Source organism: Phascolarctos cinereus, unplaced genomic scaffold, assembly GCF_003287225.1.
Source record: "Phascolarctos cinereus isolate Bilbo 61053 unplaced genomic scaffold, phaCin_HiC Scaffold_2;HRSCAF=192, whole genome shotgun sequence".
Classification (NCBI taxonomy): Eukaryota; Metazoa; Chordata; class Mammalia; order Diprotodontia; family Phascolarctidae; genus Phascolarctos; species Phascolarctos cinereus.
In genome coordinates, this window is record NW_027555625.1 from 225,713,811 (window position 1) to 225,739,006 (window position 25,196).

General features: G+C 39.5%; 1 protein-coding gene across 1 annotated transcript in view; it reads right to left on the bottom strand.

The window, feature by feature from the left end:
* Window positions 1-25,196, bottom strand: part of FAM178B (family with sequence similarity 178 member B) — a 169,347-nt gene that overhangs the window by 93,484 nt on the left and 50,667 nt on the right. The window contains 3 exon segments of the mRNA XM_020984025.2: window positions 5,703-5,787; window positions 11,845-11,860; window positions 17,868-17,972. Of these exon segments, the coding sequence (XP_020839684.2) occupies window positions 5,703-5,787; window positions 11,845-11,860; window positions 17,868-17,972 (206 nt within the window).

Consider the following 25,196-nt stretch of genomic DNA (forward strand, 5'->3'; position numbering starts at 1 on the left):
GCTGTGGTGTATGAATGTAACGGAATACTATTTTGCTATAAGAAATGATGAACAGGTTGACTTCAGAAAAACCTGGAAAGACTTGTATGGTCTGATGCTGAGTGAAATGAGCAGAACCAAGAGAACGTTGTACACAATAACAGCCACGTTGCCAGATGACTGATATTGATAAATGTAACCCTTCCCAGCAATACAAGGATCTAAGACATCTCCAAAGGCCTCATGATAGAAAATGCTAAGAAAGAACTATGGAGTTTGAATGCAGAACAAAGCATACTATTTGCTATTTTTTTTCTTCTGTTTTGTTTCCTCTTTCTGGTGGTTCCTCCTATTGATACTAATTCTTACTTACAACATCACTAATATGAAAACATGTTTAATAGGAATGTATATGTATAGCCTATATCAAATTGTGCGCTGTCTTGGGGGAGGGTGGTGGGGAGGAAGGGGGACAAAAATCTTAAACTCAAAAGCATATGGAAGTGATTATTGATAAATCAAAATAAATTAATAAAAATAATTTTTTTAAAAGCTGCTTCCACAACCTCACCACCCAGTTACCTAGCCCATCTTTAATACTCTCTCTCTCTCTCTCTCTCTCTCTCTCTCTCTCTCTTCTCTCTCTCCCACCAAACTCCTAATCACCAAATCTTTTAATCACCAAATTCTCCTTTGAAGTTCAGTAGTCATTAAGTACCTATTTTGCATAGAATATAGGAGTGCAATAGAGGTAGATAACGAAATTTAGATAAAGTGAAATTTAGATAAAGTCCCTGCTCCTAATTGCCATACCCTAGGCCCCTTTCTCTTTCCTTTCTACTCTTTCTTTCTTCAATCTCATTGTCTTCTACAGCTTCAACTATTACCTTTTAAATAAATGGATACCAAATCAATAACTGCAACCCTGATCCATGCTCCAGGATTCTCCTAAAACTAAAGGCATCTCTACCTAAATTCCCCACCAGCAACTGAAACACATTTGACAAAACCAAACTTACTTATCTTTTCCCTAAAACTTGATTTTCCTTCTGACAGCTATTTCTGTCAGCCATTGATACCAGTCACCCAGTCTCTCAAAACCTTTATGGCATGTAATTCTTCCCTCTCTTTCCCCCTTCCTTTAATATCCATTCAGCTGCAAAGTCCTGTGGATTCTAATGCAGCATTACCACAGATCTCACATAGGCTCTGAATGCCATTTGCTCAGTCCATTTCAATAGCTTCATTAAAAGCCTCCCTTCTCTTTTCCACCAACTTTTATACCAGGTTTATCTTCTTCTTAGATGTGCCTGATCATACGTATCATTCCTCACCTCAAAATGGTGCCCTACTGCCTCCTGAGCAGAATTTAAATCCCTTAACATGGGATGCTCCCCATGCCCGGAATATTACCTCCTCACCTCCACTTCTTAGAATCTCTAGCCATTCAAAGCCCTTCACAATCTGGTATAATCCTAATTTATCAACGTTTTCTCAGACTATTTCTCTCCATATAATCTCTGCTGTAGCCAAGGTGCATTTGCTATGATCCCCCTGAAATGACCTTTGCTTTATTGCTTCCTTGACTCTGTTCACATTATTCCTAATACCTATTATATTCTTTGTTGTTAAATTCCTCCCCATTCTTTAAAGATCAACTAAAATACCTACTCTAGGAAGCCTTCCAAAATTTTCCTAGTAAGTAATAACTCTCCCTTTGGACTTCATTTCAGCATCAATGTGTAATTTGCTTTATAATTATTTTCCTGTAACAACTGCCTCTCCAGGACTAAAAGCTCCATGAAGGCATCAATTTCTATATCTACCTTTTGAAAAGGTAGTGAAGAGGACAGCTAGGTGACACAGTGGATAGGGCACTGGCCCTGGAGTCAGGAGCACCTGAGTTGAAATCCAGCCTCAGACACATAACACTCACTGGCTGTGTGACCCTGGGCAAGTCACTTAACTCATTGCCTAGCCAAAAAAAAAGAAAAGAAAAGATAGTGAACTGGAGGAAGGGAAAGTTAGAACTCAAAATCTTATGTTGAAAACCAAAAATAAAGGATGAAAGAAAAGGTAGTAAACTTAGCAGTAGAAGGTCAATGATAAATGACCCATAGGAGTCAGATGGACATCTGTGAATCCCTTAAGTATAACTTCAATTAGCCATATGCTTTAATTACATGATGCATTGGATAGGCAAGAGCTGTGAGCAAAGTAGTTACTGTGAGCACCTAACAAGGAAATACAGGAAGAAAAGGAAGTAAAAGGCTTGGATGCCTTCTTTACCTCTACCAACTCCCTTATCCCTTGACCTTATGGAATTCAAAGAGTATTAGGTATGAGGCCAAGCTCCCCAAATACGGCTGGTTCTTATCAGATCAAATCTGGTGAAGACCCTGACCCTGTACTAGATGGAAGGTAGGGTTCAGATCTTCAGTGGCCTGCTGTATAGAGGAAATCAAGTGTCCATTATCCTTGGGGACCCCATGTGGGTCATACATGTAACCCTCTGGAGATAGGAGATTTTGGGGGAATCATTACAGGGGGACAAAAGTCTACTTTCTAGATGGATGTGGAAGTACAACCTGTATAGTACATGCTCCTGTTACAGTCATAAATTAGCCTGAATGCATGGTGGTGATGAATTTGTAGGATTCATGGAGAGTGGTCCCAGTGTGGACTATTGTTCAATCAGCCTGCTCTATTAAAGCAGGAAAAGTGCACTGGAAGTGCCTCTATTTACACAAACCATCCCAAATCTTTAAAATCAATCAGTACCACGTTCCCAGGAACACTGCTGACATTTCTACCCTCATAGCAGATATGGCAGAGATTGGGGTTTTCTGCTGTACCAAATCCCGTTACAACAATTCAGTGTGGCCAATGTGGAAGGCAGATAGGAAATCGTGTCTTACAATGGACTATCGGTCTCTGATATGGAACCTGACACAGGAGCAGTGGTTAAGACCAGGGATTCCCTGAGGGGTAAGGGGTCTGGACTCTCAGTGGGTTGAGCTCTGAGCTGCCTAGATAGCCTGAAACACTGTCCTATGGGAGGAGAAGGAGCAATTTATCATTTACATAGTCTCTTTCTATGAGTTTTGCCAAGCGGTTAGAAGCCTAGAAAATCAATGGCTAGACTATCAAAGGAGACCTTTCTATCGGGGCAAAACTAATGGCAGAATTTTGCTGATGCAACACCCCACCCCCAAACCCCCACCCCACCCCTCCGCCTTGCACATTCAAGTGGGACACATCAACATTCACCAACACTTAGATACTCCTTTAGCTGAATAGAAAAATGCTATGGCAAATGTAACCCATGCCACTGCTATTCCTAACTAAATGCATCTCTATTTCAGTCATTTGGGGCAGAGCTGCCTTGCTCTGGTGGACATGGGATTGTCTCATTCCTTTATCCAAAGATGAGGTTTCCAGCTTTCTCAGCCTTCCCTCCATCACAATGGTTTTATGTCCCTTAGGACTTCAGTGATCCAGGACAAGCAAATGACTTTTACCAAATAGCTGCCATTTCCACTTTGGCCACTGATCTCAGGAATAAATAGCACTGCCATATCTACCTGGTGTGCCTCTGCGACTGCAGCTGCATTGACCAACCACCCTTACATCTGTTCCATCTCTATTTCTTCTGCTCAGGGGGAACCACACATCCAGGGCTATGTAGGACTGAGCCAAACCTCAGGGCGCTTTCATTTGCTCTATCACCATCAGGCAACAGACTTCAGTGAGCACTAGAATGGAATTTTCAAAGACCGTCTCTGTTTGACGGTGCCTGGCTTTGCCAAATGGACTGACTTCCTTGCACAAGTGATGCCCACCCTCAGTCACTACCACTTCACTAAAGGGGTTGGCTCTCTAGGCTAGCACCTCTTCAATGCCAGCCATAGGTATGAAGGAGCGGATGGTCTCTGGACCTGAGGGAGTCCCATGTATCCTAATTAGGTGTCTACAAGACTTGTTCTTACTGTTGTGATCTAATAAAAGAGGCTGTTTTGTTTTTGCCATTTGCCTTGTTGAATCAATCTCCACAAATCCTCTGCTTGGGATCAGTGGGCATCTGGCCCAGAAAACCTCCCCAGCTCCAATGCCAGCCTGGCAGCCTCCAGGGTTTTTAATTGCTCAGTCTCTCCCTTCTGCTTAAGTCCAAGAGTAGACTGAAAAAAAGGGAAAGTCCCATAGACTCAGCCCAAAGTCAGCTGAGTTTCCTAAGCCTTCCATCTGCAACCCTATTCTACAAAAGTCCAGAAAGAGGCACACACTTGCAACCTGCAAATTCAACCATTCAAAATCTGAAAAGGGCAAGCCCTTACATTGCTTAGTCTCTTTTATAGCCCCTAACATCCTGTAATTTCATCTAGTGGATGGGGGGTAGGGGTGGAGGGTGGGGAGGATGACTCACTTGAGCTAGGGTCCTCTGCTGCCCCCCTGCTACAGGAGGGAGAACTTGAAATCAAGAACAGTGATCCATCCGTAAATTTCTCCACACCTGGAGATCATTCAAAGCCCTAAAGGTTCATTTCAATCTATATTCAAGCTTCAGGGAACAAATTTGGGGAGATTAGAAGCCTATGGGACCTGACCTAAAGACACTAATTAGCATCCACACTGAGCTGCAATGCTACCAAACCAGATTTTCACTAAAAATAAAGCTAAGCTCAAAAATAATTTCTCTTTCCACCTCTCTTTTATCTGTCCCTCTTGTATATCCCCACTCATCCTGCACCACCAACATTCAGGCCTTATTACCCCTTGCCTAGATTATTGCAGCAGCCTCTTAATTAAGTCTCCCTGCCTTAATAACAATAGCTAGCATTTGTATAGTGCTTACTACATGCTAGTCACTGTGCTAAGTAAGCACTTAGTCTGATTTGATCTTCACAACAACCCTGGGAAGTATGTGCTATTTTTATCACAAATTGAGGAAACTGAGGTAAAAAGAGATTACATGATTTGCCCAAGGCCACCTACCTAGTAAGCATCAGAAGCTGGATTTGAACTCAAGCTCTTCTAGTCTCCAAGCCCAGCACTCTATCCATTTTGTCACCTAGCTCCCTTCCAGGTTTCTCCCCTCTTCAATCCATCCTCTCCACAGCTGCCAAAAATAGTACTCCTGAAACAAAAGCTTGACTGTGTCACTGACCCTACTTACAAATAGCTGTGGTGCCTCTCTGCTGCCCCTGGGATTAAACACAAACTCCCCTGCGCAGCATCTGAAGCCCTTCAGCATCTGGCTCTAGCCTTACACACTCTACTATCCAGATGAACTGGAGAACCTACTTGTTATGCACAGAAACGGGAGCCTTGGCACAAGAAAGTCCCCCATGCTAAGAACACACTCCTTCCTCAGCTCTTAAAATCCCGAGGAGCTTCCTTCAAAGCTCAGCTAAAGTGCCACCTCCTCCAGGAGTACTTTCCTGATTTCCTAGCTGTTACTCCCTCCCCAGCTTGGAAATCACCTTGCCTTTACTTTAAATGTATTTTGTATGCACTTAAATAGGTATATGTTGTTTCTTCCGATAGAAAGTAAGCTCCCTGAAGGCATGAACTGTCACTTTTGTCTTCCGTCCTTAATGCTAGCATAGTGCATGGTATATAACAGACCTTTTGTTAAACTGAACTGAGTCGGTTGTACACGTTAATCAGTGTGCTCGGGCTGTGGTCTTTCATATCCAAAATACATATACACATTCAATACTAACCAAGTTGCCGGGAGATTCCATCCATGCTGAGATCCCACAGGACTCGGAAGGCTCTTGATGAAGTCTCTAACGGCCATGTCAGGAGCTTGTGAGAGGTTAAAAAATAAGTTAGCAAAGACATTCCTATGTGACAGTACGGGGTTCTCACTACTTCGGGCCGTCTATGGACTAGTCATTCTTTCTACAGAGAAGTAAGTATATGTTAAGTGCATGTATTGAGAACTCCAAACTACAGTGAACAGTTAAACAGTAATAGTATGACCCCATACCCCCTTTCAGCTTCCTTTTGTGTGTTCTTGCCTTATTAGATTGTAAGCTCCTTGGGGGCAGGGGACGCCTTTCTTTTTCTTATTTGTATCCCCAGCCCTTAATGAAGTGCCTGGCACATAGTATGCACTTAATAAATTGTTACTGAATTGAACTGAATTATTTTTAGGTCAGTTTCTTCTTCCACTGCCACAGGAGACCAAATGTCTCTGAGAGGTGTGCCTGATGCTACATAAACACAGTGGATACCATTCAGGTGCCACTCATCTGAGTTAAAGAACCCTAAATCACAAGCCACTTGGGTCTGTAGGGCATACTTGGAGGGTAGAGGAATACAAAGATGGTTTTAACAGCTGGCACAAGCCATGGGCATCCAGGAGAGAAATTATGAATATCAAACTCTATTATTTCACTACAGATGATTCTCTATTGAATTCTGTTACTATCTTTAAATTTTATTTAAATTCTATTTTTACTTGCAAATTCTATTATTGCTTTTCAAAAAACTTATTAACTTCAGAGATATCAATAAAGAATAAAATGAATATATAAAACAAGGAATAAGATCATACTGATGAGGCTGGGATTTAGACACCAAAAAGGAAAAACCCTGGACTTTCCCACGTGGTCAAATCTCTGAGGCTATAATTCTATCAACTAGCCTTTCTTTATGGCTAAACCCAATCTCACAATTCTCAGTTACCTTTAACCTAGCCTAGCCCTCCATTGTTGTACCTCCCCACGGCCACTTCCCACACTTAATCCTATCTAAACTCCATTCTTCTTTGGCCACATGGTCCAGGTCTCTGGAGTTCTATTGCCTCACAGACTACTTGGCTACTCCTAGATCCCTCCCACAGTCTTTCTGTATATAAGGTCCATCTTGTCTCCATTAAGATGCTCAGATTCTTAAAATCTAGTCACAGGCTTAGATTCTTAAAATCTACCCAATAGCTTACTAATATTCAGAGTCCTAAAGAGTCTGCCCAACATGGCAGATGTTCTAATAAATCTTGTCTTTGGCTGAAAGAAGGCTTGGGTCAAATTCTTTCAGGCAGGATCTGTGCTGTGATTTTGGGGTCCCAGCACCCCTAAGACCCCAAACCTCAACAATACCAAAAACTTTTGCTATTGTATAGCACATTTTAACAAGTAAAACAAACAAATAAGCAAACAAAAAATGTATTTGCTGTGTTTCCTTCCAAGTTCGTTTGAAGTTCTACTACCTTTGGCTTTTTCACATATATTGGTATACTCAAGTGGTATGCTATTCAAGGCTGCTGATATCACTGCATCATTTTGTCTAGATATGTATGCCCTTGTTTCTTTGTATTCTTCATTTTTATCATCAGTTGGTGTTGTAGTATTCAATTTCATACCACACTTCATCTCACTGGACATGTAGGAGGCTTGCTGCTTTTTGAGTATAACAAATAAGGGGGTTATGAATCTTATTCCTATTGAATATTAATATTTTTGTCTTTTTTAAAATTTGGATTTTTAGGATAATGTACTAGCAGTTTAGAGGACTGGGGAATATAATGACTTCTGTTTTGGACATGGTGAATTTGAGATATCTCTGGCCAGCTGGATATATACAATAAGTGATTGGTGATTAAGGCTTGAAGCTCAAAGGGAGGGATTGGGGCTAGATTTACAGATCCGGGAGTCATTAGCATATGGATGATAATAAACCCACAAAGGAGAAAAGTAGGAGTCTTAAGATAGAGCCTTGGTGAATACCCACACATAAGAGGCAGCATCTGGATAAGGAGACATTAGGTAGGAGAAACAAGACAGAGTAGTGTAATGAAAGATAAACAAGGAGAAGTATGAAAGAAAAGAGTTTGGTTAATAGTGTGAAATCCGGCAGATAGGTCAAGAAATATAAAGAAAAGGACAAAAAAAACCCTCAGATCTGGTAACTAAGTGAGCACTAGTAAGTTTGTAGAAAGCATTTTCAGTTGAGTAATGAGGCTGGAAGCCAGACTGCAAAAACATAAGGAATAAGGGGAATAGAGCTAATGAATGTAAACAAGCTTCTTGAGGAATTTGGCTGAAAAAAAAGGAGAAATACAGGGCCACAAGCTTTAGGGAACAGTAGAGTCTAGTGAAAATTGTTTAAGGATAGGGGAGATTTTAACATGCCAGAAGGCCACCACTGCAATTTACCTGGTGGGGAACGTGTGTGACACTTTAGGAAAATCATTATGGTGGTCACTTGGAGGATGGATGAGAAAAGATGGTTTGAAGCAAGATCAATTAGGATCTGATTACAACAGTTTAGGTGAGAGAGAGTGAATTAGGGTGGTCCCTGCATTAATCCTACTTTCTGTCACTATTTGGAAGAAGGAAAAAAGTCAGGGTCCTCTAATTGGGAAAAAGGGAAAATTAGAATTAAGTTTTTGAAAGTAGTAATATAAATACCTTTCCACTGGCCTAGGAGGACTAGCAAAATCCCACCTTCTATAGCCTTTCTCACTCTTTGTTAATGCCAGTGTCTTCCCTCTATTGATTATTTCCCATTTATCCTGTATATAGCTTGTTTGTATATAAGTGTTTTCTTTTATTTTTTTGTTTTGCTTTGTTTTTGGTGAGGGCAATTGGGGTTAAGTGACTTGCCCGGAGTATACAAGTGTTTTCATGTTTGTCTCCTGTTTGTTTCACGTTTGTGAAGGCCTCTGGGGCTTTTGTCTATCTTTCTATCCCCAGCAGGAAGGCAGATACAAGCTGAATAGCCCCAAATCCTTCAACTGTTCTCCACCCACTGTGGTTTCTAGATTCTTCATCATCCTCATCATCTTCCTCTGGACTGTTTGACAACATCCTTCCTAAAGCAAGTCACTCCAAACTGACCACAAGACTTAAGCTGGAGACTCCAAGGCAAAGGACAATAAAACCAACTCAAAAGGCACTGGCTTTAGAATCAGAAGCCTTGGTTTTGAACTCCAGCACGGCAACCCACTAACTGTGTGACCCTGGGCAAGTTGATTAACCTCTCTGGGCCTCAATTTCCCCAAGGGTAAATGAAGGCATTGGATTAGATGACTTTTAAGGATCCTTTTGGAGTAGAGTAAGGTAATAGATAGCCTGAAGTTAAGAAGACTCATTTTCCTAAGTTCAAATCTGGCCTCAGACACTTTACTAGCTGTGTGACCCTGGGCAAGTCACTTAACTCTGCCTCAGTTTCCTCATCGTAAAATGAGCTGGAGAAGGAAATGGCAAACCACTACAGTATCTTTGCCAAGAAAACCCCAAACAGTACCACAAGGACTGAGACACAGCTGAAAACAACTGAACAACAACTATACCCAGTATCAATTCTTCCACTAATTGGATGGTTTCTCCCAGAACGTCTATTTTAAGGAGGATGCCCTGGCCACCCAGCTCTTCATTCTTCTCCTTCAAGGTAGACAGTCTCTCTTTCCACTTATTTTGTTATTCCCAACACTTGACCTGACTTTCAATAGCTCTCCATTTCTAACAAGGTAAAATCTGAATTATTAGCATTCAAGGCCTTTCATAATCTGCCCCTAATCTAGATTAAAGGCATTATCTCAGACTGGCCTATGGCAAACTTTACCTTCTAGAAAATCTAAACTATTTGACACTTTCCTAAATAACAACCATATTTTCCTACCTCAGGGTTTTTGCTCCCTCTTCCTGGAATGTCCACCCTTCCAATATCTACTTATTAAGAGCATTGTTGTTATTGTTGTTTACTTACTCTTCATTACCCCATTTGCGGTCTTGGCAAAAATATTGGAATGGTTTGCCTTTTTCCTTTTCCAGCTCATTTTACAAATGAGGAAACTGAGGCAAACAGGATTAAGTGACTTGCTCAGAGTCACACAGCTAGTGAGTCCTATTTGAACTCAAGACGAATCTTCCTGGTTCCATTCTACCCACTGAGCCACCTAGCTGCCTTGGAAGGGACCTTAGAGCAGGCTCTTATCTCCGGTACTATAACTGTAAGAGACAAGAAGGCAGGGACTATTTTGCATGTTGTTTTATTCCTCACAGAAGACTTCTATAAACTGTGGAGTACGATCCTATCAATCCTCTGAGCAGGGAACACAAAGCAACTGACAAAATAATTAGTTAATAGCTCTCATAGATCTACTTTTTCAGTGAAAACAAAGTTAAAAAAAAGTCAACAACAGCAAAAATAACAAGGTGAATTCACTCTAAGTCATAGCGAATACAGCACAGCAGAGATCACTTAATATGGTATGTCCAATTTGAGCTGGACTGTGTCAAGCAGGATTTATCACAGATAAATTGTGATACTGATGAGGTTGGGAGCCAGACCCCAAAAAGGAAAAACCTTGGACTTTCCCACATGGCCAAATCTCTGGCGTTTGCCTGAGGCTATAATCCCACCAACTGGCTTTTCGTTGTGGCTAAACCCAATCTCCCAATTCTGTTACCCTTAATCTAGCCTAGGCCTCCCGGTGGCCCTGGCCATTTCTCACCCTTAATCCTAGCTAGGCTCCATTCTCCCGGTCCAGGTCCCAGGTGTTCCAGCCACTCCCATTCAAATCTTCCTTAGACCCCTCCTCTAGTCACCTCAAACTACTTGGCCACTCCTAGATCCCTCCCACAGTCTTTCTGTATATAAGGTCCATCTTGTCTCCATTAAGATGCTTAGATTCTTAAAATCTAGCCACTACTCAGATTCTTAAAATCTAGCCAATAGCTTATTAATGTTTAGACTCCTTAAGAGTCTGCCCAATATGACAGACGTTCTAATAAGCCTTATCTTTGGCTGAAAGAAACGTTGGGGCAAATTCTTTTGGGCAGGACCCACATGTTGTGATTTTGGGGTCCCAGCGCCCCTAAACCTCAACAATATCATGTTATTTTAGCATTTGAATATAAGGTGTGTCTGTTTCAATTAATTAATCTTTAGGGGAAAGTTGAAAGTGCCAAAAGATCTATCAACATGATTCATTTTGGTAAAAATAATATAATAAGCTAATTTCCATGCCCCCACCTCCATAACTACAGCTTTTGAAAAAAAAAGAGAAATAATTAAAGAACTGTCAGTGTTATTATTTGAAATTTTTACCAACTAAATTAAAATGTAGTTTTAAATTTTTTATTATCTCTAATTTTTAAAGTGAAATAATATATTTTTTGGTGGTTAGATATATAATCAGTTTAAAGGGAAAACCCAGCTAAAACTAATATGGAAATTATAGAAATAGTTCGAGCAGAAATACAGAAATACTAAGTAAAAGCCCAAATTTCTACCTAATCAGATAACCATATAACATGAAATCTAATTATGTGATATTGAAAGTGTTTATGCGGAATAAATTGTTAACACAGGAGAATTTGTCCAAAGAAAATTAAATGTTTCTTATAAGCAAAACCAAATTTTAAAAAGTCCATGATGTCAAAAGGATTGTTTGTATCATATAATTTTGCTTATAGAATTACCAAGCATAAAAATCTTCTTTTAGTATAGGAAATGGTGATGCCTACAGCCATTGATATGATAGAAATGATGTTTGGTAAATCATATGCAAAGCAGCTTCAAAATGGTATTACTTGGAGATAACAAAATATCTAAAGTCCTCAGGTCAACTGAGAAACCAAATCGTCCTATTTTGCATTGAACATGAATGAAACAACAGATGTAGTTAAAGATGTTCATTTGAAGGGCAGCTAGGTGGTGCAGTGGATAGAGCACTGGCCCTGAAGTCAGGAGGACCTGAGTTCAAATTTGGCCTCAGATCAAACACTTGACACTCACTAGCTGTGTGACCCTGGGCAAGTCACTTAACCCCAATTGCCTTAAAAAAATGTTCACTTGATTGATTACATTTGTAAAAATATATGGTTGCAACAGATATTAAAGACTTGTTACTTTGAAAAGCCATTGACTGTGCCATATTAAAAAGATAACTGATGATTTTATATATGTATATATAGCTGTATATACACACATAAATACATAATTTACAATATAACTGCTGAATTTTTAGAAAGAAATGGACTCTGCACTGATGGGGATCAATTGATGTCAGGATGAAAAGCAGGTCTACAAACAAGTCAAAAATTGCTCATGCAATGTGGACATGTTTTAAGTTTAATAGGGAGATTGGCCAATGATAGCGCAGTCCTTAGAATATGCTTCGCTTGGCATTTCTTGGTAGCTTAGATGGAACATGTTCAATATTTCCTGCCTGGTTCCAATCCAACACGTGGAGGCTTGGTGAGTTCATGTCTGGCCATGAGTGACTGAGGGTCTGGTACTACAGGGCAATGAAGAGTCTCCTGATTGGCTGAGGATAGAAGAACTGATGACTCAGGAGACAGTAAGCCAGAAGTGAGTTTGCATACAAAAGGTGATCAACTCCTTCCCCGAGTCTTTTTTCAGGTTTCTTTCTTGGCATTTAGGGAGGCTGTTGTAAACTGACTGGTAGGGGAGTGGTAAGTTGTGTTCCCCTACCTGCCTACTATGTGTCTGTGAGCACGTCACCCACAGTTCCTTTTAGGTCTATTCTTTCTTATCTTAGGTGAATAAGTATTCTAAGAGGGGAATAGCCAGGAAACTTGAGAGAGGTTCATCAAATCCATCAGAAGTCCCTCTGGCAACTGGAATTGGTAGCAGAGTTCCCTGGAGCTGGGAGGACAAGGAGCAGCCAGCAGAATGAGGACCCAGTATCGCCGGGCGAGGGAGGAGCTTGCTCATCACCAACAGGACACCCAGAAGTGGTGAACTGATGGGGATTCCACAAAGGCAGAAAAGGACTCCCTGGTTGAGAAGTTGCAAGGTGCCCTTCATGTTACTTATATATTCCCCACATGTTCCCTACATATTTGCGTCACTGTGTTACATACAGTTATATACGTCACTCACTCATGGGAGTTGAGGTCACCAAACAGGGGGGTACTGAGGGAGAAGACAAGAGGGCGTCGGGCGGAACCTTTGGAACACCTAAATTTGGAGGATGTGATTTGAATGATGAGCCACCAAAGGGTCAGGTATGAAAAAAACCTGTGACAAAAGCCCACAGAAGATAGATTACACAGGAGAAGTATGGTCAAACTGTCAAATCTAGCTGTTAAGTTGAAAAGGATGAGAACTGAAAAAAGGCCATTAAATGTGACAATGAAGAGATCACTGGTAACTGAAGACAGCAGTTTCAGTAGAGTGATGAGGCTGGAAGCCAGAGAGGAAAGGGTTTTGAGCAAAGCTTGAGAGAAAAGGGAGTGGAGGAAGCAAGTGTAGACAGTTTTTTCAAGGATTTTAGCTGAGAAAGAAAGAGGAGACATAGAAGCAATGCTTGAGGACAAAGGCTTGGTCCTCCCTCATCCCTTACTATAATCAGCTCTTGCCACCTCCAGAATTGTACTGGAGTCCTGCCAGTCAGAAGCTATGTCTTCCCTTAGCAGATATGGCAGCCTGTCCTGCTACAATCATGCGGGCAGGGGAATGAGTCAACACATGGCCAAAAGTAGTCCCAAAGACCCCATATGGTCCACTGAAACCAGGGAGAGAATATCTGCACATCCTCTGTACAATTCACTGTGCCATTTGCCAGGAAAGACAAATCTGAACATGTTCCATGCCTGTGTCATACAGTTTTTTAAATTGTTACAAGAGAAATCAACTTTACAAAGAAATAGTCCATTAGAATTAGAGGCACTTTGCAAAACTGTGTGATAATAAAGGAACACAGCACACAGCACTTTTTAAATCTCACTCATATTACTGTAAAACTTTTTGGCTTTCTCAAGACAAAGTACTTTGAAAGGTATTTGAGCTAAAAGAAGGTATGGACATTTTTCTTAATGACCATAAGAAGTATAAAACAAATTCATTTTATAGGAAAAAAACTTTCCTCCTGAAACTTAAATTTGTTGTATTTTTCAAAAGAGCCTGAGTACATTCATCACTGTAGGGTCCTTAAATTCATACTCTGAAAATAAAATTATTGCATTTATGAAAACTTTAGAGCTATGCATAACTAATTCACAAATAATGTTTTTGTAGATTTCTCAATAAAAATATACCTGCAATGCAAATGAAATGGAAGTAAAGAACTGCTTGTTTATCATTTAACCAACTTACTGAATCAATTCTTACTTTATTTTAAAGCCTAGATACTTCTAAATACGAATGGTTAAGGAAACCAAATTGCCAAGAACAAATATGATACATTTGATCTTGTTCCAATCTGAATACAAAGAGTTAATAGATTTGTCTTGTGACAGTACATTGAATTAAGCATTTGAACCTGAAAAATCAAATTTCCTTTTGGCTGCAGGTAGGTAAATGGTTCTCTAGTTGATTAAGCAAAGCAAGATAAAGTTTGCTAATTCTTCATATTATCATACCATATTCATGGGAAGGGGGTTTTCTGCTTTTTTCAATGCAAATGCTGACTTTACTTAATGGTTCAAAAAGAATTGTGAATGGCAACATCATCAGTGACACCATATTTAAGACTTTTTGCCAAAAAAATAAGCTCATTTATCAAATTAATAATATTATTATGGCTATTAGTTTATAACTTACAGAAATGAAAATTGCTTAGGATTTTATCAATCAATCAATGTGATATATTCTATTCTTTTACTGTGTGATTGATATTTGTTTATAATTATAAAAATACAATCCTTAACTTTATTTGAACGAATATGAGTTAAGAAATTAGCTTCATTGATCGTTTTATGAAAAGTATAGGGCAGAGATGTAAAACACAGGATACTGGAGTGATGGTGGGCCAAGTGCCTTAACCAGATTAAAATGTAATTAGGAAATTTTTATCAAGATAAATAAAAATGGAATAGAACATAATGATAACATATGTTTGTTTCTTTAAAATCAATTTGCCCATAGGGGCCCTTATGTAAGGTTCTGAGTTTGAGTTCAATACCACTTGTGTAAGGCATAACATTTTTTCGTAAATTAAAAAACTAGGAGCACTGCATAAAATTGGGAAGCTACAGAGCATAATGCCTTGCACATAGTATATGCTAGGTAAACATTCGCTGAATTAGTAAATGAATATGGGTTCTAGATTATTTTCCTTTTCTCTGTCCTGTGTCTAGAATTCCTTGCTTCCTCACTTTCTCTCTCCTTTATTGCAGTCCTGAGAGGTTAAGAAGCATTATACCAATTTCTTTGTAACTGAAAAAAATATATACATATATATATTATATATATAATATATTTTATATATTATATATATATATATATATATGTATACACACACACACACACACACACACACACACACACATATATACTGATTAGGATTTGTCCAAGATCAGCAAATTACTACATGAACCCTGTGTGAATTAGGGGTTTCAAACCTTTTTTTGGACTCATTAGCCAGTGTTAAGGAGAAAAGGAAATGAGAAAAAAGTAACAAGAATTAGAAATAAGACAGGCAAATAGACAGTCTCATCCCAGTTTGAATCATTTAATATTTCTGAGATGCTAAGAAAAACTATTATGGCCTCTGCAGACCTGAAAATGACCCAGAATCCCTGTCCATAAAGCTCCCAAGACCATTCAAACTTCTTTTACTGTTTTAGCTTCTGCCAGGCAGAATGCGACTAGGGGTTATATGTGGGTACTTCTCAGCTAACGTCATTCTTTCCAGATCACCTACTGCCAGCTTCTAAGCAGAGCCCCAGTGGTAACTATCAATGCAAAGCAAGAAGGCAAGAAGGAGTCAGTCAATACACAGGTCCATGGAGATCTTCCTGAACCCATAAGGTGGCAACCCATAAGGTGGCAGCCCATCAGAACCATATGGTGACCAACTAAGAGAAAACTGTAGGGCATCTAGGACAGTGGAACCAACATAGCCTAGTTGTTGTCATGGAGATGCCAAAAGGACTCTATGTAAGTGATTTTTAAGATTGATTTTTTTGTGCGTCTGCTTTCCAAAGCCTGACTATACACTTTGTCATATTTGAAGAAAGAAAAAAGTCTTTTAAGTGGGAACAAAACAAAATTCCAACACCATTTCCTGCCTCCTATTCGTTCAGCTTCAGTTGCTTCATCTGTAAAACAGGGATAATAACAGCACCCACTTCACTGGCCTGTTGTGAAGATCAAATGAAATAAAGTACTTTGCAAACTTTAACTATTGTTAGTATTACTATTACTCCCACTTCATGACAATAGGAGTCTAGAAGAAGAAATATCTTTTAACCTAGAGCAACATATCTTTCCAAGTCTATTTCAAATGACCCTTCTCTAACACACTCTAAATTGTAGCCAAACTGAATTACTAGCTATTTCTAAAACTCAGTATTCCACTTCCCATCTCCCTGAGTTTAAACCAGACACATTTCCTCCTTATCTCTGCTCTCCAGAATCCTTATCTTCCTTGGAAGCTCACTTTAGGGAGTTACCTCCTCCAGTGAAATTTTCATTAATCCATCCCACCCACCGGATATTCTCTCTCCCTTCAAATTATCTGGTGTTACTTTTCTGTGTACCTGTGATATCATTCCCTTCTCCCCCAACAGAATGTAAACCCCTCAAAGGCAGTGATATTTCACTTTTGTCTCTTGTCAGAGAATCTTACACATAGTAGGGATTTAATGTTTGTTAAAGTGAATGGAAGGGTCACTTTCTGACATAAAGGCCACAAATAGACAATGGCATTTCTTGACTTCAATGGATATGGCGGATTACAGAGGTGGGGGAAAAAGATAGAAGAACTAATGGAACTAACAGCTAAAGGTAGAAAGAAACTAAGAAAGTTGAAGATCTTGAACAATCCACATAGAAAGGCACACGTGATTTATAGCTGGGACTTGGGTCCAACTAACAAAAATTAAACTCTCATCCAACTAACAAACATTAGATCAGCAGGAACTTGGTCTGGGGGAATATAAGGCCTCCTTACTCCAAGGCAAACAGTAACTCTGTATCATTAGCCAAACCTGATACCCATCATGACTTGCATTTAAATTCCAGAGGTAGATCAGGGCTCTGCCTGCTGACTTCTCACTTATTTTCTCTCCTCAGGTACAAACCCAAGGGTAGAATATTTGTTTCCCCCCAACAGATAGTGGATCAATTGTTCATTAACTTGTTTGTGTCATGGACCCCTCTGGCAGTCTGATAACACCTAATCACCCCTTCTCAGAATATTTTTAAATCAATAAAATTAAATATATAACATTAGAAAGGAGATTAATTATATTGAAATATGCTTATCAAAATACATATTTTAAAAACAAATTCATGGACCCCAGGTTTAAGAATCCCTATAGATGCTGAATAGATGGTTATTCTAACAGCAATAGGAATCAGATTAATTTGGCTCCAAGTAGCTGAATATCAGTGTGGACAGTCCTGTGGTTATAAAAACACAAGTGTATATACTTTATCATTCATCAGTATTTCTATAATACGTGAACAGTTATGGTGTTCATGAACATCCTTGCAGCAGCTTACAGAAATGTGGAACAGACTGGCTAAGGAGGCTGTTCCAATTACACAGGAACTATGTAACTCATATGAAAACTGAGGAACGTATGTAAATTCATAGGAACTATGAGTGTCAGTAATGGAGAAAATAAGTTTTGAAATAATGAAAATAATTGTTAGGCAACATTAAAAAAATTTTAATGTTTATATTTGAAGAGAGCAATGACTCCCAAAGGATTAGACATGGTCCCTGGGAGGTTACACTTCAGCCAGAATAATCTCCATATTCTTATTCTTCAAGGGAAACAAAAAGAGACCAAAGGTCTTAGGATACCAGCTAAAAGTCTGTTGCAATTCACTCGGCTTAAGTGAATAGCAACAAAAGTTAAGAATGAATTGAGGGACAAGTCTTTTGCCTAATGCACAGTTGGAGTACTCTCGCCACCTAGTGGCCAGTGTATGATCCTACTCTACCCCATCCTTACCTGGAATAGCCACGGAGAACTGGGACAGGGCAGCTGGGAGTTTGCAAATAGAGATAACCAAGGAGCCCTCTTCGTAGGAAGGATACCTGCTGTGCAAACGTGAAGCTGGAGAGGCAAAGGGCAAGGGAATTAGACATGGTGCCTAGGCGCCAATCCTTTTGATACCACCACCCAAACCTCCTGCATTCAAAATATCTCAACCTGCCTCTATCAACAGGATCAATCAGAGAGAAAGAAAAGGCTAATAATGCTGATGGTTGGGTAAACGATGTTTTGTTCTCAGAGCCCTCTCTCTTCAATGGTGTACATCTAAGCGAATCATTTCTTCAATGTGAGTCTCTGTTCTCTCAGTAATACTGGAAACATTTCTTTCATATCTCCCTATCACTAGGGTTTTCTGAGGATTACCAATGACAAAAATCTATGATTTCACTGGGAAGGATACTCTTCTCTCTACCAAGAGAAGTCATAAAGTCTTTACAAGAAGATAGTTTTAAAAAGTCACAGTGGTGAAAGAATTCATTGCTTTGTGGCCAAATTGGTGATGAGCCTCTCCAAACTTTGCTGAACTGGTTCTCAAGCAGTCACTACCTGTCATGGATTTTTACTGGAAACCTTTACAATTTACACAGAGCTTACACTCTGTGGGGATGGCCTTCAAGAACCCAAATTCATCTCCATGCCACACCAAGGTAGCAAAGTTGGCTAATAGAAGTTTATGAAGGTTTTTGGTTTTTTGTCTAAATTTGTGATTTCATTAGTATTGGGACCTCTAAGTGAGAAGCTTACTTCATCAATGCAGATGCAACTGTTTCCTGACTTAATGTCTTAGAGAGCAGCCTAGGGCACTGAGAGAGTAAGTGATTTTTCTCTGTGTCTTGGAGCCAGTATGTGTCAAACTATGGACCTTGAATCCAGGTCTTCTTGATGCAGAGGCCTGACTCCACTATACCAGTCCACATCTCTTATGAGCATTATCAATAATTAATATTGGCAGAACACTTTAAGAGCTTCTGATACAGGGAAACACAGGAGGACAGAGCCCTGTATTATAAAAAGTACTTGCTTTTTATTAAAACATTTTACTATTCTTTACACACAATATTGAACAATGAGCATTATTCTCTCCATTTTACAGATGAGAAAAACTAAGGTATTTTGGCAAATTTGAAACAAAAAAGATTTGAGTGTCAGAACTGAAGTGAGAATTTAGAAGTCACATAACTCAGTCCTGGGCTTTATGCCATAGACACTCTTAATGGACAGAATTAGCAAATGAGAGGATGTGGTGAACACAAACAGCATATCTGGGTCTAGTTTCACACAGTATTTATATAGCATTTGTATTTTTCCAAAGCAAAGGAGATACCTAAGAAGATGGGAAAACTGACACAACAATGTCCAGAGTCAGGGGGAATTTTTAGCAAGAAATAACAAAACAGGATTCAATATTGAATAGTCAAAGAAGCTGGCTCAAAGCCAACTCAGAATCTCCATATACAGCTATGAGCATAAGCCTCTTCTTCCATTTGACCTCTCACCATGTTTCTCCCTTTTAATATATGCTCTCAAAAATAAAATGATTACTGCAGGAAGAAAGCCTCTGTGATTACATGTTTAGTAATTTCCACAAATATGCAGGCTAGCCAGAGGGAAGTTAGGAAAACTAAGGAATTAAGAATTATGAATTTTAGTCCTGCTGAGTTGCTGATTTGAAAGGATCCCAGATACCTTTCTATAAAATGAAGAGGTAGATGAATCTTTATAGTTGACATAAAATATCAATATATATAAGTTCTGTGAGGCAGCGTGATATAGTGGCTAACATGCTGAACTTGAAATCAGTAAGATCTGGGTTCAAATTCTAACTCTGTCATTTACTAGCTATGTGACCATGGGCAAGTCATTTAACCTCTCCTGAACCTCAGTGTACTCATCTGTAAAAAAAAAAAATATATATATATATATATATATACATATATATATATATATATATATATATTTATCTTTTTACTTCGCCAGAACAGTGCAACAATAGCAAATGCCTTAAATATATGTGTGTGTATGTATATTTAATTTAATACAGAGTTTCCCAACAGTCTTAAAGCTATTAAAGCTTAAAATTGTATGAGACTTTTGGGACACCCAGTATGGTTTAACAGGTAAATCTTTGTAATACAATGTCAGCAAAAGTGTTTTAGGACCCTCTGCTGAAAATCATTTAATATTCACTCTTGCTAAGATTTCATTGGTTTGAGAGCTTATTCCACTCAGGCTGAAAGCCATCTAGCATTTATAGTGAAGGTCAGAGAGGGTAAATGAATCGGCCATCGACACACAACTGTGAAATGTCAGAAGTTAGAGTTCAACCTAAGTCTTCTAGATTCCAAGTCTAACATTTTATCCATTATGCCAGACTCCCTTCTCTTTTGGTAATAGTACATATTAATAACATATTTTGCATAAAATACTGGTCTAGAACATAGATTTTAGATCTGGAAGATACTTAAGTGCTTATTTATTCCAATTCCCTTTTTCTACAGATGAGGAAACTGAGGCTCAGAAAAGCTAAGTGACTTGTCCAAGGTCACAATGGAAGCAAGTAAATAATAACAATATAGTTACATCTTTGGTAATGTGTTATTTCTCTCTGAAGATTATATGGGTTTCGAGTAAGTTTCATCTTCTATACATGTCCATACCTGTTATGTCAGTACCATATATCTTGTCTTGAGATAATTTAATATGAATTTTGCAAAAGGTAAGTTGTGATACCTCTAGCTTCTTATTATGGCCAAATAAGTCCAAGGAAAGTTTCAAATAGTATTTAAAATCATGACCTTCACAGAAATTTCCTTTGTCTCATTTTTTTTTTAAATCAAGATATTTTAAGTGGCTGGGAACAGAGTGCTCCAAAGTGAAGTTTTCTCCTGAGCCAAGCTGCTGTCTCCCTAAGTATATTCAAGCAATTTTGCAAAAACCCTTCTCTTAAATCATTTGAAAATTCTGAAAAAAACTTTTCTTCTGTTACAATCGTTACTCCTTGAAAATGCACCAATATTCTTGCTCACAACTTAACCATGAAGATACTGTGCACAAATATGTATATAGGCAAACACTGTGATGCAGAGAGACATAGTTAAGGATGCACACAGGCCCAGATGTACAGATCCGAATATACAAAAGGCAGCCACATCTGCAGGACTATGCAAATTGGCAATGACCCTGCCAAAGGGCATATGGTCAGGAAAGGAAATAAACACAGTGATTCTGAGACTATTTAGTTCAGCTCAAAGAGCTCAGCACTATGGCATTCTGGCTAAAGGGCACCCTGCCAGCTTCTCAATGGGGGAATTGACTGGATGAACCCCTGTTGGCTCAGATCAACACATTTCCAACTGATGCTGTAAGAAAGAAAGCCCACTTCCAGTCACATTTCTTTTCTGCTGCAACAGCCTTAGGGGGCAATTTTTGCTAGAAGAATTAGCTCTCTCCCCTCAGGTTCAGAGCTGCTGAGTTGAGCTGCAATCTTTAAGGCCAGAAACAATAGAGGGAAAGAAGATGGTATTATTGTTGCCCTGCCTGAGAGGAAATAGCTTTCAAGGAATTCTTTGTTTAGAGCTGGAGGAGATACAAGGGATCTCCATTGCAGGTTCAAGCCAAGCCAAGTCCATTTAATTAGCCTCCACCTTGGATTCCTTTCACCTCAGCTGAACTATGAACTATTTAACTTTATTCTGGAGAAAACAGAGGGACTGAGGCATAGACAAGGTTATGGGCAGAAGACCAGAATCCAGGAATAACATTTGACTACGACACTGGAAAGAAAGAATCCGACAGAATAGCCCAGCCTTGGAGGAGCAAGGAGAGCTGAGTGTGTATAGAGAAAGCCACAATAAAATTAGCAAAATTCACGTCATGTCCAATAATATGAAATGGCCCTAAAATTTGCAAAACTTATGTTAGATTGAAATGATGTGATCATTTATTTCCCTGTGAGACCCTCCTCACCCTCTCACCCTCCACCCAGTGAAAAAGCTCAAACGAGGCCCAGAAGCTGTTCTAAGTATGTCTGGAGATGAAGGAATAGGAACAGAAAGGATAGTGCCTCCAACTAAGAGCAGATAACAGAGGCAATCTCCAGGCCTGTCTGAAGTTTGCCAAGTGCCTAAAACAGCTGTCAAAGTCTGATCATTCCTTTCAAGAGAGGCTTTTTTATCTCAGGCACTCAGAGATGAGGAAAAACTGCTTGTGCCAGTACAATCTGCCAGTGAAAGAAAGAAAGATGGAGAAAGGAATTAATCATGAGCTAAAAACACTAGAAGACTGACCTGAGTCCTCTGTCGTCCAGTCATGAACCCTCAGGACCACAGGATTCATCTGATTGGCAGCTGAAACTGTTCATATTTGTCATTCCCCAAATTAAAATGTGAGCTCCTTTGAGAGCAGAGACTGTCTTTTCTACTTGTAGCCCTGGTTTCTAGCACAGTTTTGCCCAGAGCAAGTGCTTAATAAATGTTTCTGTTCATTCATTCATTTAAGTAAAACCCTAGACTTCATGGTGATGCAGAAGAATTCTTAGTATCTATTTTTGATATGGCCCAGGGAAAGTTGGCTCTCTTCCCCTACCCCTCCTCCTGTGTAAGCGGACAGTTGTCCCAGGGAGTAACAACTCCAGACTGCTTTGGGAATCTCAAATAATGTCTGGATAAGCACCGAGTGCAGCTGTTGACAGAACACCTGTTTCTGTGCACCTGTAAGGTTTGCCAGGTGTAAGTTTAAATAAAACACTTAAGAAATAAATGTAGGCCAAAGCTTTTCCATCAGGTAGTGGGTTCTCCCTCACTACGGGTCTTCAAGCTGGGTAGCCACTTGTTGGATATATACTGTCATGTCTGACTTGGTAGCCCCTTCTAGCTCAGATTCTGTAATTGCATGACATCTGTTCATGTTCTCTCTCTTTAAAAAAAAATGATAAACAAGTATTGCCAGAAAGAGCCAGAAACCTAATGATCCTGAAAGAACACTCCCTTGACTAATACCTTCATTATTCCATGAAACAAGCCTGGTCATCCTCCGGCCTTCCTTCTCTTTGGGGAGGTTTGATTATTTTTAGAGGTAATTTTAACAGGTGGGAAAGCTGAGTGCTGTCCATGCTCTATCACTGAATTTATTTCAAACTTATTTCAGGAAGCCATGGAAAGGATAAGGAGTTTATTGTTATGCAGAAACTGGGGCTGCTGTGGTCTCAAAGGGCTATGGTTCTCAATCACCGTTTAACATTAATGATGTTTTTATACAACGGACTATCTACTTTCTCATGCCTGCTGAAATATTCATGAAGGAATACCCCAGGTGGCCACAGGTGCTGACATGACAGGCTCCCAAGCCTGCATATATGCAAGCACTAAGCAATTCACATAGAGTGGCTTAGGCACACAAATATTTGATAGAACAAATATACTTACTCACTCCCCCACAAAGATATTTATGCAGAGAGGTACTGCTACTGCCATGCACACAGTGTGTGTGAATGGGAAGGTCTATAAATAATGTAGCAAGTAATCTCTACACTTATTACCCAGCCCCCAAAGCAGGTTCTCTTGCTCCATTTGAGTAAAATAAATGCATAGTGAATTTGGGCCTGAACCTTCTATTCTACTAGACAGAATGAAACTCTGCCAAGTAGAACAGAGGTTTGTATGGCAAGTGCTCCAATCTTATTGAATCATTTCCTCTCTCTTCCTCTCTTCTTTCCTCTCCCATTTCTCTTCTCATCATTCCTCCTCTTTCTTTTCATTCCCCCTTCTTCTTCATCCCATTCCCCTCTTTTCTGTTTCTCTTTGTTATACTTGTCAATCACATATACCATCCAAAAGCCCATTCTACCCAGCCCTAACCAATCACACGATTTCTTCCAACCCAAGTACATTTTGTTCCATGTCTGTTCCCTTCCCCATGACTGCCCAAGGTTCAAGAAAAGATTTAGATATCTGGAAGTCTTTATTAATGTAATAATTAGGAGATGCTGCAGGGCTCATAAGTCCTATTCTTAGTCTGACTTGAAGGAAAAGTAGAACTTCCCATCTTTATTCTATCTTTCCCCTAAATGTTTTTTGGTTTGTTTGTTTTTTGGGTTTTTTTCCCCCTAAATGTTACTCCTCATGGTGTTCAGACTTGGATTCTCCAATCATCCTCATGAATAGGTAAGGTGGTCAAATTCTGCCTTCAACAAATATTAGCTATGTAACTATAGGCAAATCATTTAACTTTTTGAGCCTCAGCCTCCATATTTATAAAATGACTATCATGGTACCTCTAATACCTACCTGAAGGATTATCATGAGGCTAGAATGATCTTGAGTATGCATAACCTCTGCCTAAAGCAGCTTCTGTTTTAAAAAGTCCTTGTTGCTTTCCCCTTCCACTTTTCTGGATTTTTTAGGTGCCAGAAAAAAAAACCCAACAAACAACTACAAACAAGGAAATTTGGGTTTGGGATGGCCTCTGGGCATTTGAAGTGAATAGAGTTGTCCTAATGTCATGCTATGAGTGGAATATTTAAAAGGAGAATCACCATCCTTTGTAAGAGAGAGAAGACAATGGAGGCATGGGAGAGAAGGCACAGACAGTTTGTAATTGTATTTTTGAAATGAGGACAGGGACTCCTGAGGGGATATGAGAGGATTCCTAAGGGCTTTAGGGTAACCGTAGGAGGAGACACTGAGAGGACATCTGACATGGGCCCTCTGGTGACCATCACGTGAAGGTATCATGCAACACATTGACCTGGGGGGCCTGTGACAAAATGGGAGGCAAGGTGGTGGGATGATGTCTCCTTACACTGGAACGTTGCTATAGGAGTGATGATCCAAGGGTTTCTCTACAAATGTCGTTGCTCATGCCTAGGGAAAACCAGGTGTAGAAGAAGACTGGGTGGGGAGAGTTGGAAAATTTAGATCCTAATACAAGCAAGTGGCTATGAATTACTCTTGCAAGTTTTAACCTGGTTACCTCTTATTTTTCTATTTCACTTCAGGAAATTCAATTTAATCTATATGTAAGTGAGTAGTCCTTCTGTGATCATGATAATGTGGGAAAGAAATTAAGATCTTCAAAGAAAAGAGCCAATTGATAAAGGATGAATTATTGTTGGGAATTAATCATACCCTTCGATGAGAGATTGTAAAAACTAGGAAGGAAAAGTTAGGAGATAAAGACATGGCGGTCCTGATTTTGTACACACCCAGTGAGCTGTTAGTCCAGAACTGAAAATGTTAGGAATGGTCACCTATGCACAGCTGCTCCAACTGTTAGTTCAGGACTTGT